This window comes from Callorhinus ursinus, unplaced genomic scaffold, assembly GCF_003265705.2.
Source record: "Callorhinus ursinus isolate GAN/ISIS: 27379988/994484 unplaced genomic scaffold, GSC_fseal_2.0 scaffold52, whole genome shotgun sequence".
Classification (NCBI taxonomy): Eukaryota; Metazoa; Chordata; class Mammalia; order Carnivora; family Otariidae; genus Callorhinus; species Callorhinus ursinus.
The window spans coordinates 8,838,873-8,853,756 of NW_027397114.1; the positions used below are offsets into that span (position 1 = coordinate 8,838,873).

Below are 14,884 nucleotides of genomic sequence, written 5' to 3' on the forward strand. Positions count from 1 at the left end.
TGAAGTTGCATGGAAATCGAGACACACACACACACATACAATGAACATTGAGAGATTGGAAGAAGTGCTCCGCATAAGAGAATACCCCAAAGTATTCCTATTCCCAATAAAGATAAAGATCTCTGGGGCGCCTGGCTGAATATGGCAGAGGCGCAGGTGACTCTTGATCTCGGGGTCGTGAGTTCGAGCCCCACGGTGGATGTAGATTATTAAAAACTAAATAAACTTTTTAAATAAGTGATAAAAATCTCTTCCGAGGTTTTCTTTTTGCTGCGACCCTTCCTGAACCTCCAGCAGATGCTAGAAGTGACTTAAGAAGGCTGGGGAGATAGCCGTTGGGAAATAACTGTTGGTAGTTGGCAATACTTCATTCCAGGGAGGTTGTGGCAAGAACTCCCTAGGCAGCAGACATCATGGATTTTCCTCCCTCTGGGAACCAGAGGTCCCTCCGTTTCTGGTCTGGATCCCTCAGAGACAAAGAACTTCATTCTCTCCCAGACCAGAGTGGGGCTGCTGGGGAGGGGAGCGGGTGGAGGGGTTAGAATTCTACCCCCAGGAAACACCCACAGGCTCAGACAGGAGCCCGAATCCTGACTCTGGTCCAGGAGGCTTGCGGGGCTGCGGGGGCAGCGGGGCCCCTCCGGCGAGGGCCGGGCGGGCTGCCAAGGTGCCGGGGGAAGGGGCCGCCCAGCGCAGGCCGGGTACGTGGAGCGCTCGGTCCACTGCCCCGAAGGGAGCGTCGGCCTCCTGAAGCCCCCGGTCCTCCTCTCCGCTCCATTCTCTCGCGCTCCTTTTTCCCGGCGAGCCTCCGCATTCCCCATCTGCCCGTCGCCGCCCTCGCCTTTTCTTCCCTCCTCCTGACCCTCCCCCGGCTCGCCCCTCCCTCGGCAGCCCACCTTCGCCCCGCTCCTCCGCGGGCTTCTCGGTCCTTGCCCCTCATCCCCGGCCTCCCCTCGCCGGCCCCCAGTGCCCAGGGCCCCCGCGGCCCCCTCCCTGCCCCCCTCGAGGCGGCGGCGGCCCCTTTCACAATAGCGCGGCCCGCCTCCCTCCTCTCGGCTCCCGGTTCGCTCCCGCCCGCTCCCCGCCCGGCGCATGCGCCCTCCGGTCAGCGGCGGCTGCGGCGGTGGCGGCTGCGAGCGGCTCCGTTTTTTTAAAGGGAAACGCTGAGGCGCCGGGGGTGACTGTGGGGGAGGGGGACCCCGAGCCGCGGAGACCCCCAGGGGAGGCGACAGACCCCCTCCCGGAGTAGGAGGGCTTTGGGCGGACCCATCCCTCCCACCCCCTCCTGAGGAGGAGCGGGGGGAAAATGGAGGCTCGGGGCGGCTGAGGCGAGCTCCGGGGCGGGGGGCCGGGGCGGGGAAGGGGGGGTGTGGGGTGGGGAGACGAGGCGGGCCCGGCCGGGCCAGGGGGGGCCGAAGCGAGCTCCGGGGATGAGCTCGGGGGCGGCTGGGTGCGAGCTCCTGCCTCTGAGGCGAAGGCGGCGGCGGCGGCAGCAGAGGCGGCGGCGAGGCCCCCATGGGCCGGCGGCGGGCCTCAGCCGCGGCCTCCACTTCTCCGCACGCCGGCGGGATGGCGCCCGGGCCCCGGAGGAGCCGCGCTAGCCGAGGCCTGCTGCCGCGCTGCTGAGGCGAGCCCGCCAAACTCCCCTCCCCCTCCTCCGTCCTCGACCCCCCACACCTCGCCCCTTCCCCACCCCCTCCTCCGTCTCGGTCCCCGGCGCTGCTCCGGACCACTATGACCATGAGATCCGCAGTGTTCAAGGCGGCCGCGGCCCCTGCCGGCGGCAACCCTGAGCAGCGACTGGACTACGAGCGGGCTGCGGCGCTGGGCGGGCCCGAGGACGAGCCCGGGGCGGCCGAAGCCCACTTCCTCCCCCGGCACCGTAAGCTCAAGGAGCCGGGGCCCCCGCTGGCCTCCTCCCAGGGCGGGAGCCCCGCGCCCTCCCCGGCCGGCTGTGGCGGCAAGGGCCGGGGCTTGTTACTCCCGGCCGGGGCGGCCCCCGGGCAGCAGGAAGAGAGCTGGGGCGGCTCGGTGCCCTTGCCCTGTCCGCCCCCGGCCACCAAACAAGCCGGCATTGGGGGGGGAGCCAGCGGCCGCGGGAGCCGGCTGCAGTCCCCGACCCAAGTATCAGGCGGTGCTGCCCATTCAGACGGGCTCTCTCGTGGCGGCGGCCAAAGAGCCTACGCCCTGGGCTGGGGACAAGGGTGGGGCGGCTCCCCCAGCTGCCACCGCCTCGGACCCGGCGGGACCCCCACCACTACCTCTGCCGGGGCCGCCACCCCTCGCGCCCACCGCCGCCGCCGGGACCCTGGCGGCCAGCGAGGGCAGATGGAAGAGTATGAGGAAGAGCCCTCTCGGGGGTGGCGGCGGCTCGGGAGCCTCCAGTCAGGCCGCCTGCCTCAAACAGATCCTTCTGCTGCAATTGGACCTCATCGAACAGCAGCAGCAGCAGCTGCAGGCCAAGGAAAAGGAGATCGAGGAGCTGAAGTCAGAGAGAGACACGGTACGGGAGGGGTTAATCTGCGTTCGGGACGACGAGCGAGTTGTGCGCATGCTCGGGGGAAGGGGGCTGTAGGAGGTTAAGGTATCCCTTGGTTAGGGGTAAGGAGGTTGGCCACCAGCGAAGGAGTATCTTAAGTGTCGGGTCCTTGGGAACCAGGCTCACAGACACGTTGGGTCGGAGGGAAGGGTTAAAGGGCAACCTCCCAGTGGGAGGGGGAGGGGAGGCTTCAGGTGCCAAAGGGTTAATTTAAAATGACAGCCTCAGACTTGTGGGAAAGACGTGGAGAGTGGGAAAAGACCTCATTTGTGAAGGGTTGAAAATGCAAAGGTGGGATGCATATGTGGTGGCTTTCTGGAAGGGGTTAAATGAAGGAGATTGTGCGTTAGAAATGCATTCTTAGAGGAGAGGGACAGAGCAGCTGTTGCACTGCTGTAGCATCTTTAGATGGGAGGGCAGTAGGCCTTTTAATTGGCAGAGAGGTAGAGGTGATTCACAGTGGGATCCTGTTTTAGTTTTCTTAAATGATATGAAGAGAATCACTGCCTTTGATTTCAGACAGTTTTGAATAAGAATCTTAGTTATAAAACATGACCCACTGACCAGCTCCCTTGCATAAGCATAGTGTGGAGGGGCTGGTAGATTTTGAGGCATCAGGGGAAAGGAAGTTTGTTAAATGTATTAAGTAGACCCCCTCCCCAGAAAATCCCAATTTTTAGAATCTTAAGATAGTAGGGCAGTAATTTATTATTTATTTTTACTCCTGAGGAGCGTGACTATATAGGCTTGTTTTCACTGCAGCAGTAGTCAAGAGCACCTTATGCGTTAAAACATATTCTTTCAGATATCAGGAAAGCTGTATGTGTGTGTGGTGGGGGGGGTATTACTGTGCTAGCATACCTTACAGCTGCCTAAAAATAAACATGGTTTCTACAATTGTTGTGTTCAGGCTGCAGCAGTCTCTCTCTCTCTCTCTCTCTCTCTCTCTCTCTCTCTCTCTCTCTCTTTCTCTGGCGTTGTGTGCGCCAAGGGCTGAGCAAGGGAGCAGAGGGCTATTCATTTTGTTTGCTTTACAAATGAATCGCATCAGGCATCGGCTGTTTTTTTGGAGAATGCATTCTGCAAGGTGGAATGGGAGCTGGGGCAGGTCTCATCAGAATATCTCATGGTGTTGATTTGTGGAAGTTACTCAACATGGAGGTGGCACTGCTCAGCTACTGTACTGCAGTCTAGGGGTGTGATGGTACTGTAATTACAACACATCATATCCTTACATGGCGGGAGGGCGGGAAGAGAAGGACCAGTGAAGGAGAAGAAATCAAGGAAATGTCACCCACAAACCATGGTTAAGTAATGTTAAGGCTGTGAATCAAAACAGAAGATGAGAGTTTGGCTGACAGGGGGGCTCTCTGCTGATTTGGAGGTTTCTGCTCATTTCCTGAGGTAATGGCCCCTTTGCAGACTTTCCTAGGCAGGAAAAGTGGGGTGAGTTAAGGATAGAGTATCAGTCTGAACTTGGCATTCACTGTTTTTGTTGTGTATTGCAGTCTTAGCATTGCTTAAGCTTGTTTCTCTTATTCCAGTTGTTTGGCCTCTACTGAAATCTCTGCGGCTAAGTAGATATACTAAAGACAACATTAATATTGCTGTCTACCCAAATAAAGTTCTTACTATAGTGTTTTAAGTAGCATAGTTGGCACCTTTTTTCAGACCATTCTAATGTGAAGTTTTCAATGATAATAGACGTCCATTTTTTGTTTGATTATGTAGTTCTCCTTTAATTAAAGTTAAAAGACTTTGGTTTAATTAATATTTAGATAAATGGGTAGATTTTTTCCCTGTAATCTCAAATGCAAAGAAATGTGCATATTTCATGATCAGTGGGATTATGGGTACTGGTTACTATTAAAATTCTTCCAGATTGAGTGTTCATTGTTTAAATGCCCTGCACACCCCTTTCAAATAACACTGCAATCCCTCGTGGCACTGTGACTGTGAGCGTTTAATTCCTTCTCAATATACCGTTTGGACTTTGCCCTTGTGTATAGCATTTTGGAGTGAAAGTAGAGAGGACAGGATTTGGAGAAACTTAGGGCCTCCTGAAAGAACCTAAGGTTAATTCTGGAAACTCCCAAACTGACTTGGAGCCACATGGTTAGCAGTAGAGAGACCATGCCATTTGAAAGGCATGCTGTGGCCCCTCCCAGAGAAGAGGATCTTCTTTCAAAAGAATGGACTACAAATTCCCCCATACCCCTCCTCAACTAGGTTAGCCCTAAAATTAAGCAGAGTACCTTGTCTTCTCTATTGCATTTAAGGAAAACTATTCCAATTCATGCCTATCTATTAAAAATAAGTTGAATTGCTATGACCCATGGAAAGAGGCAGAAGACCATACTGATGCCTAAAGGGGGCTTAGTACCTGGGTGTAATTTTTTGTGTTTTAAGTCTGCATTTTGGCACTCTCTCTTTTAGCTCCTTGCTCGGATTGAACGTATGGAAAGGCGGATGCAGCTGGTAAAGAAGGATAACGAGAAAGAAAGGCACAAGCTGTTTCAGGGCTATGAAACTGAAGAGAGAGAGGAAACGGAGCTATCCGAGAAAATTAAACTGGAGTGCCAGCCGGAGCTTTCCGAGACATCCCAGACTCTGCCTCCCAAGCCTTTCTCTTGTGGGCGGAGTGGAAAGGGACACAAAAGGTGTGCTGATAACTTTGTTACACTGTCTGGACATGATGAGGATATGTGTTTCCAGTGACTGAGAGTAGGGGATTGGGATTTATGAATTGGTTTTAATACAACCATATCCTGAATTATGAGGTCTTCCATGCTGAGAAACTATCTTGAAACATTCTTGCAGGCTATAAAAATCTGTTAGGAACATTTTGGTCACAGTAGTAATTACAGAATGTGGAGTACATCATAAAGAGAATGGGCAACAAATGTGACAGCTGAGTTTCTTAAAACTATAGCAGTTCACTTCAAGTTAGGAAGTGTTAAATTCCTTCATTGCGTTAGGTAGTAGGGGACAAAGAAGTAAGGTCTGACTATCCTTGGACCCAAAGAGATGTCAGTCTAGCTGTGAAGGTGGCATACATTTTGCAAACTTGGAATTCAATGGCAATAAAATATGAGAGTAGACAACAGTGATATAAACTAAATTTTGTAAGATTCAGAGACATTAAAGATTATTCTGAGGTAGAATAGTGAAACTTTAAGGAGGAGATGGATCTTGAAAAAGAAGTATAGAATTTAGGTTGGTAAAACGGAAGGGAAGTGGCATTCTAGGAATAGTGGTGGGGGGGAGGAGATTGGTGGGAGAAAGCCAGCAGATAGCAAGAAAAAAGAAATAGAGATTGTAATTAACATGGTATAGTATTGGGGGAAAAAATAAGAGACTGGTCTCTGGTTGACAGGAATGAAATAGGCCACAGAGTGGCACCTAATGTTGGCTAAAGGGTCTTGAATAAAATAGGAACCTTTTTAGATTTAGTGGGCAATAAGATGCAATTAGAGGTTCTTAAGCATGGAAACTCATTTGTTCAACAAACACTTACCTGAGGGCCTGTTCTAAATACTGGTAAGCATGAGGCTGTTCCTGCTCATGACTGCCAACTGAATCAGATGTTTAGATCTTTAGATCCCTGAACTTGTTTGTTCTCTTGCCCCCAAATGTAATCAAATCAGATTTTATTCAAGAGTCAATACATTTTATAATGTTTTCTTCCCTATCTAATAGGAAATCCCCATTTGGAAGTACAGAAAGAAAGATTCCTGTTAAAAAGCTGGCTCCTGAATTTTCAAAAGTCAAAACAAAAACTCCTAAGCACTCTCCCATTAAAGAGGAACCCTGTGGTTCCTTATCTGAAACTGTTTGTAAACGTGAATTGAGGAGCCAAGAAACTCCAGAAAAGCCCCGGTCTTCAGTGGACACCCCGCCAAGACTCTCCACTCCCCAGAAGGGACCCAGCACCCATCCCAAGGAGAAAGCCTTCTCAAGTGAGATAGAAGATTTGCCGTACCTTTCCACCACAGAAATGTATTTGTGTCGTTGGCACCAGCCTCCCCCATCACCGTTACCATTACGGGAATCCTCTCCAAAGAAGGAGGAGACTGTAGCAAGTAAGGCATAGAGAACACTTGCTCTTATACCCTAGTGGTGGCGGTCAAGCTAACAAGTGTGAAAATGCCTTTGGCATTTTTAAAAAAGTGCAATCAATAAAGCAGAGTTCTGTCAAGAATGAGTAAGTTAACAGCCAGAGACAGACACTGTGCAGGCATTGCAAATAGATGGAATTACAGCAAAATGTGCTCAATGTATTTGCCTGCTTACAACACTGGGAGATGTGTTTGCCAGTAAGTTGCTCATCACAAGAGCACCAGACTCGGGGGTGTAATCTCCGGCAACTTGCATGCCCTCTGAAAGAAGGGTTTTCTGTGCTGTGAAATGCATAGAACTTATACTTTGCCATGCACGACTGTTCCTGCAATTGATATTGTGTGAAACCTGGGAGGGTGGTCTTTGGGTGTTCTCAGGGGCCAATGGTAATTTTTGGGTTGGGGAGCCAGCTTGGGGTGGGGAATTTCACCTGGGCCTCCGCTCTTTAACTATATAAACATTTATCTGTATCTCTATGTCCCGGTCTGGGGGGCAGGAGGAATCTGCCAAAGACCAACAGTCTTACTTTATCTTACTATACTTCACAAAGGTTCTAAATGTGAAGAGTTTACTTGGATTGCAGTAGCCCATTGGTTGTTCATATATTTAAATAAAATGGTCTACAAACTATTTTTCAAACAATAAGGACTATCTTGGGATATCTGAGCTGCTTGGGGAGGGTGTGGGGTGCGGGACCTTGGTCTTCATTCCCTTTTTTTTCTTTATGGCTTCCACACAGAAATGCTACCCTATCTCCTACATCAACCAGTAACTGCAATGTGCCTTCAATTGTGTAATGTTAGTCTGTGACAGTCACTGCGGGCGCTCCGGGGTGATGGTGGGGGAAGTCTTCTTGAAGAGAGCCACAGCCCCAAGTTTCTACCACTGTGTCTTGCTGTAGCAGGGATGGGGATGGGAATCCATTCCAATAAGACAAGAGCATTCTCCAGGCTTTGTTTGGCTGTTCTGGTGACAAAATTAAGTGGGGAAGATAGATTACTCTTCTTAACTATCTAAAATTCATTAGGCCTCACACTTGAGTACATGAGCTAGACCAGGATCCTGATCTAGGTTCAGGTTTTTTTGTTGGTTCAGTCAGTTGAACAGGTTCATCCTTAATGGTTAACCTTCTTGCTGCCATGGCAATGCTGTGTAACAACTTAAGAGAAACTGTGAAGCAACTTCCCATCCGGGATTGGGAAATGGCTTGGTCCAGAGCTGTTCTGTTTGACTGGCTGTTTTGAAAACCCTCTCTACCCTAGTACAGAAAATTCCAAACACCTCTGAGATTGTGGGCATAGCAGTACAGAAAGAGTCCGACTGGGGGGAGTCCCAGCCCTTTGAGGAGCCTGAGTTGTGAATAAACGTGTGAATCCTTATTCTTGATGCCCCTATCTCAAGAGGAAGCTCAATGGCTTGTTCTAAGGAAGCCAAAGTCTTTGTGCATGTTGTTCAGGCTGGACCAGCAAGGTAGTTTGTTTGGAGGGAGGAGGGAGCTGTTTTAAGAAGACTACATATGTAAGTTTTGAGAACACTGATCTTTTATTTGAAAAATAGGGTCAACTTTTACTCACCTGCCATGTTCTGAGTTTAAGGTTTGATATCCTTGGCCATCAACTGTTGCAGGGAAACCACCCTAAATAATGAAGAAAAGAAGTCGTCTCAGTGTAAAAAAAAAAGTGGTGGGCTTATTTTCTTTTCTTTTGTCTGTTGTTCCCTCTTCCCCTCCCCCAGAGAGAAATTCTCAAAAGAACAACTCAAAAAAACCAAAATGGCTTCCTAGTGAGAACTTCAGTGATGATCCTTTCCTCCATTTTGGGTATGGGCTTTTTTTCTTTTTACACTGAGATGATTCTTCTTTCCTGCATTATTTAGGGTGTCTGATGCCATCAAGTGTTGCAGGAGAAACTTCAGTCTTGGCTGGTGAGTAGAATAGGAACTGTGCTGGCTGGGCCTGGGGTGGGGGGTCGGTGGGATGGTGGATGGTTGGGGAGCTGCAGTCCCCATCAGCTGGATGTGGGAGAGTGAGATTCCTTGGTGTATGATTACACTATAGACTTCAAAATGACTACACATTTCAGTTGTCTTTCAGGAACTGCAATAGCATCAATTATATGAATTGTCAGGTATTGGCTTAGGGTTTTTTGTGATCCTGTGTTTGGCAGACTGCAATGGCATTTTAGGTTCTTTTATACCATAGCGAGGACACTGAATATGGCTTCAGGTGAGGCCATAGAATGGATTCCTATCACTTGGTAACTTTGTCCTATCTGGGGAGAGACCTCTTGTCCTAGTGAATAGTAGGAGGGTTGTGTGACTTTGGATTTAAGGGTGGTTCCACCCCTCCTCCCTTTCTTTTTCTTTCTTTTTTTTTTTTCAGTTCCTTCTTGGAGGGACCACTCAGTAGAGCCTCTAAGGGACCCAAATCCTTCAGACCTTTTGGAGGTAGGTACCCAAGACCTGTCAGCAGAGGGGAGTGGAGGTTTAACTTCAATGTGTCCTAGTAACAGGATGGATGGGTTAAGTAACCCTTAAAGCCAGAAGGAAACTTTTTTTTTTTTAAAGATTTTATTTATTTATTTGAGAGAGAGAGAGAGAGAATGAGAGATAGAGAGCACGAGAGGGAAGAGGGTCAGAGGGAGAAGCAGACTCCCCGCTGAGCGGGGAGCCCGACGTGGGACTCGATCCCGGGACCCCAGGATCATGACCCGAGCCGAAGGCCGTCGCTTAACCGACTGAGCCACCCAGGCGCCCCAAGCCAGAAGGAAACTTGAGCAATTCTCTAGCCCAGCTCTTTTGTTTATATAGAAGAGAAGACTGAGGTTCAGAGTGACTAAATGGTTTATTAAAAAATAAATAGCTAGGGAGTGTTCGAAACAAAATGAAATTTCATGCTAAGTAGAAAAGTTAGAATGTGCCACTCAGCAACAAAATTACATATTCCAAACTTATTTGACTCTTAAAACTCAGACCCTTGCAAAGCATGGAGGGTAGTAGGGAGGGTTTATGGCGGTCTCAAGGGTTGTTTCAGTTTGACATGATTTTCACCTTGGAAAGTTGAGGAAATAATTTCAAAGTTTGTACAGTCTACAAGGGTGGGTGTGGGGAGAAGAGTATGTGTTTTGTTGATTCTGTTACTAGGAGGTTCCCATGACATCCATAGAACTCACAGACTCAGGTGGGACCTGCAGGGAAAAGATTTCACATTCCTGGAAGCTGGAAATGAGTTCGCATATACATGTGTCACGTGGTGATAAATAGTTTTATCAGCTGCTGTTCTTTACACAGAACCTGGATGACAGTGTGTTTTCAAAGCGGCATGCAAAACTGGAGCTCGATGAGAAGAGAAGGAAAAGGTGAGGCGAGAGATACACATCCTGGAACAGCTGAGCCCTAGGACCCTAACCTCTCTCATTCATGCTGTGAAAAGCTCTGGAGCCCTTAACACTCTTAAATTACTGCCATCCCAATTGGTTGAGTATCTTAGTTTGAAGTGGTAGTTGTTATAAGTAAAGATGTTTGGCTTCTTTTTCTTTGTGTATGCCTTTCCTCAGTTCCACTCTCTGTGGAACATCAACACGTGATTTGGACTGCTAGACCTAAAGAGCTCTTTCCTGACCAGGCAGACAGTTCACTTTACCACCCCCCACCCTCCCCACCCCATTAGGAAGAGTCAGCACAGGTCTCCCTAGTGTCTGGACTGTGTTAGCTGCTTTTATAGAGCAGGTTTTCAGTAATATTGGGTTTGTTTCTTTGTTTTGTTTTGTCTGGTTTGTTTTTCCCAGATGGGATATTCAGAGGATCAGGGAACAAAGAATTTTACAACGACTGCAGCTCAGAATGTATAAAAAGAAAGGAATTCAGGAATCTGAGCCTGAGGTTACCTCATTTTTCCCTGAGCCAGATGACGGTAAGTTTTGTCTATCTAAGAAAGTAGATTTTTCAAAGAAGGAAAAGGGTGCAAGGCTCCAGGGTACAACTTGCTCTGAATGAATGAACAGCATTTTGGAGCAGGTGTAGTTGCTAGACATTTCTCCTCTATGTCACTAACAAGGTCCCATTTGGCTTTCTCCCATAGTTGAAAGTTTGATGATTACCCCCTTCTTGCCTGTTGTAGCATTTGGACGACCATTACCCAAATTAACTCCACAGTAAGTATAAAGGTTCCCCCCGCCCCCTTCTCAGGTAGCCTGCACTTTACCTCCTTTTTAGACTTCATGAAGGCCTAGATAATAAGGTGGAACAGGTGGCTTAGGGATAGCCATGGCTTTTTGACAGAAGTGAGGCTATCTGGGCAACTAGCATTGGAGTGATAAAATAATTAGAAGGATTGCTTTTTGAGTTAGATTATTTAGTCACTTTAATAGCACACTGTTTCTCTGGCTTTGAGACAGGAAAGACATTCTAAATTTGGAACTTGAGAATCAGGGTTAGGAGTGGTGAGGGGCATAGTATCTCTTTTAGAGTTAATCTTTTGTCCACACTGAATCCCTTCTAGTCTTCCAAGTTGATTTCCTTACCTTTTTTTTGCCAGGAATTTTGAGCTGCCCTGGTTGGATGAGCGTAGCCGATGCAGGTTGGAGATCCAGAAGAAGCAAACACCTCACCGGACGTGTAGGAAATAGCTGAGCTGGCAAGAACCTTCTGTCTTCAGATAGTTGTAGCACGCCATTTTCCAGAGAATGGCAGAGACCTGTATGTGTGACCTATGTCCTCATGTATGTTATCATTCGCTGATAATGCCCTTCCATACTCCCTTGATCTTGTTTTGTTTTCATCACTCTGATTTCGCAAAAACTCTCATTGGCCTAATTGTGAATTATGGAGGGTGGTTGGGATTTCTTTTCCCTTTTTGGGGAAATGAGCTCTCAAGCTAAATCTATAGGATGGCAGATCCAGAAGCCTCAGGGGTCTGCTTCTCTACATTTGCCTACGTTAAAGGGGTAAAAGGGCTCTCTTCGTTAGACTTGTGGAAGATGAAGCAACCCCTGCCTGTAGAGCCGTGCCTGCATGGCACGCTTCTCGCCCTGGTATACCCTTTCCTTAGAGTTTGAGTATAGTGGCGTTTACCCTAAAACAAAACAAACAAAAAAACCTCACCATGAGCTTAAGGACCAGATGAGGAATAAAAAGTGAAGTGATGAAGCAAGTCATCTTCACAGGGTAGAAAAGAGATTGAAAAGTTGACAGATAAATGTCTGAAAAGACAGTTGTTCTCTTAAAACTATTCTGTGATACAGCCATGTGGGAAGGAATTTGTGCTGTGATTATTTTCTTAGTTAATGGATAACTGAATTTCTTCCTCCATTCCTCAAGAAATAAAATCCTTAGAAAAGAGAATGGGGATGGTTAGTTTTGGACGAGTTATGACTCTAAACAAAAGCAATTGACATTTGAGAATGGCATGCCAGAACCTGTATAGATGTCCTTGTGTCACATCACTTCTCAAGTATTCCTTAGTTGGGCTTTATTCTTTTAGCTGAGCTCTCGGTGGTGGGATAGGTTTAGGGAGGGTGGGGGGTATATGTGGAAATATGTGCTTCCTTTGGTTGGCAAATGTCTACATCTTGAAACAAACAGGTGTACCTAATGAGCTTCTCCATTCACTTTGTAAAAAATAGATTTGTATGTGTATCATCTTGGTCCCCCTTTCCCCCCATTTTGTTAAAAAATTTCAGGACAGCACTCCAGGCCACTTTGGTCTCAGTGTAAGATCCCTGTAACTATCTGGAAGGAAAATAGAGCCAAGACCTCTGGTCTTAAATATATAGGAATTGCCTTTCTTTAGTCTTCATGACTATTGTGTGAAAACAAGTAGGGGTCTAATCTCCTAGAAGGTAGGGGCTTTTATCCTTGAAGAGAATATGTCCCCAGATTATTAGCACTTTTAGAGGAGAAGCCAAGGTATGTAGGGTGTGTGGCCGGCCCATCAATGGAGCATGAGAGAATGGGGATACATCCATTGTGGGAAGAAAAGAAAAGTTCCTCAGGGGCCTCCCACTGCTAAAGATTTTTGTGACATGTTGATCTGTGCTCCCTGGGTTTGACTTTTAAAGGAATTATTCCGGCAGCACATGTAGTATTCTTGGATGATCTTGCTGCTTTTATTTCTCCGTGTGTGTGTGTGTGTGTGTGTGTGTGTGTGTGTGTGTGTGTGTGTGGCTATGGGTTTTCATTTGTAACTCCCATCTGCTTAGGAGAGTGGGCTCTCCACAAGGGAACCTGCTGTGAACTTCATTGCAGCAAGAGTGTAGAGAGAAATAGGACTTATTCCACTAGGGGCTCTCATCTCACACCTTAAGGGGAGGAAGGAGATTTCTAGAAAAACTGGGCCAGATTTTCTTTGTTCTCCATCATTTTAATATGACAAGCTGTTTGGCTTTCCTACTCTGACCTGTGTTATGTTCCTTTATAATGTGCCCAAGAAGAAAAAAGACCGATCAGTGTCTTTTTACATTGTTCCTTGATTCCTCTGTTTCTTCTTGATTTTCAGCATTTGTCGGATTCCTGATTTGGATATGGGTTAGCAAATATAACCTCTGTGTTTGTGCCCTGCCCAGGGGACTCCCCAGATTCTGAACTTGAGCTAGACTAAGAGGAATCCATGAGGTGCTATCTGGCCAGACTTTAAGTGGATTCTATTTCCTTGGTTCTCCCTCTTACCTAGGACTGCTCATTTTATTGTCCCGTCTTCTAGATCAGTTCTCCTTTGATTTGGATATGTTGAGGTTTGTTGAGGAGGTTGGAGAGTAGATTAGCAAAATTCCAAGAGCGAAATTACAGTGTGTTAGAGTGTGGGGGGAAAATTAAGTCTTATTTTTTCCCTACATGGGATACAACACTGTGAAATTCAATCTTCAACAAAGGCCCTGCAATTCTCCTAAAACATAGTTCTTTGTTTCTTTCTTTAACAAAGTTTAAGCTAGTGTTAATAAATTAAAAAGAGAAATTGCTTGTCTGTCCACTTCAGCTTTGTTTTATGCCCATTTCATATTGTTGTCTGTGTTGTAATTCATACTTTTGATACCATTTCTGATGTGTAAAATTGGTTGTCTTGTAAATATCTTATAAAGAGTTCAATTGTAAATAAACTATTGTGGCTGTTAATTTTTGAACTTCTGCTTCAATTTATTAGACTTATTGGGAAGCATGAAACAGTTCTGCTGTAGATGTTAAAAGATTAGAAAAAGAAATCCATTTTCACAAAATAGAGAAATATACCATTTTCTCAATTTTGTGTATGAGCACAACGTATGTTTTTCATCCCTCTTTGTTCTGTGTTCTCCCTTACACATGAGGTAAGTGGCAACTTTAAAAACAAAATTCTAGGATAGGATACTTGGTGCCTGCTGTCTAGATGAGTAAAACCTCATAGCTGAAAAGACCTTAGAGGTCATCTGGTCTGACCCCTAATATATGATTTCCCCTTGACAACATTCCAGACAAATGAAGTCCAGCTTCTGCTTCAACGCTTCATTTTTTTCTATGCATTTTCCCCTAAATGTTAGATTTTATCAGTGAAGAAGGATTTTCTAACTTCTTGTAACTCCAACCCATTGGTTCTTGGTTTGCCTTCCAGGGTGATGAAAAAAGATCAAGTCTTCCTGTTTCTCACTGTCTCTTGAATAGTTAGATTGCTGTGGCTATCTCAAGTCTTCTCTTCATGGTAAACATTCAGAGAGCTTACACTTGTTCCTCAAAAGCGAGGATTTTGAGTTTTTCAGTTCCTTCTGAGTGAACAAGTTGCTCACGTTCATTTAAAAATTGAACCCAGACCAAACAGCTGAAAGGTAGAGTGGCAGATTATCACTTTCCTTATTTAGACACTTAAGTTGGCAGCTTCATTTGCATCAATTTACCTTCTGATAGAAAAGATCCTCCAGATCTTTCTAACACTTATTAAATCATACATCCTCCATTTTGAACTCAGGCATCTGGATTTTGGAAATGGATTTACCAAAGTTGTCAAATTTGGCCACTTGTTTAACCAGGTGAGATCTTTTCGGATCCTGAATCTATCTATGAAGGCATTCAGAATGCCTTCTAGTTTCGTGTTGTCTATAAATTTGGTCAACATCAGATCTTTAGCCATATAACTTGTAAAAATACTACACAGGACAGAATCCTGTGCAATCCTGTCCTGTGCCATGCAATAGTGACCTTTCTCTGTTTGATATATATTATTAATGTGCACTCCTGTAGGTACACTAAAAGCTTATGCATTTT

At 46.6% G+C, this 14,884-nt stretch overlaps 1 protein-coding gene across 1 annotated transcript; it reads left to right on the forward strand.

Moving 5' to 3' along the window:
• Positions 1–1,367: 1,367 nt before the first annotated feature.
• On the forward strand, positions 1,368–13,765 carry MSL1 (MSL complex subunit 1). Its single transcript, XM_025859230.2, is given in 10 exon segments — positions 1,368–2,076; positions 2,078–2,503; positions 4,976–5,199; positions 6,239–6,621; positions 8,534–8,581; positions 9,039–9,103; positions 9,947–10,014; positions 10,444–10,568; positions 10,737–10,809; positions 11,193–13,765. Coding segments are annotated over 10 exon segments (1,845 nt in total). The 5' UTR covers positions 1,368–1,734; the 3' UTR covers positions 11,284–13,765.
• Positions 13,766–14,884: the final 1,119 nt, after the last annotated feature.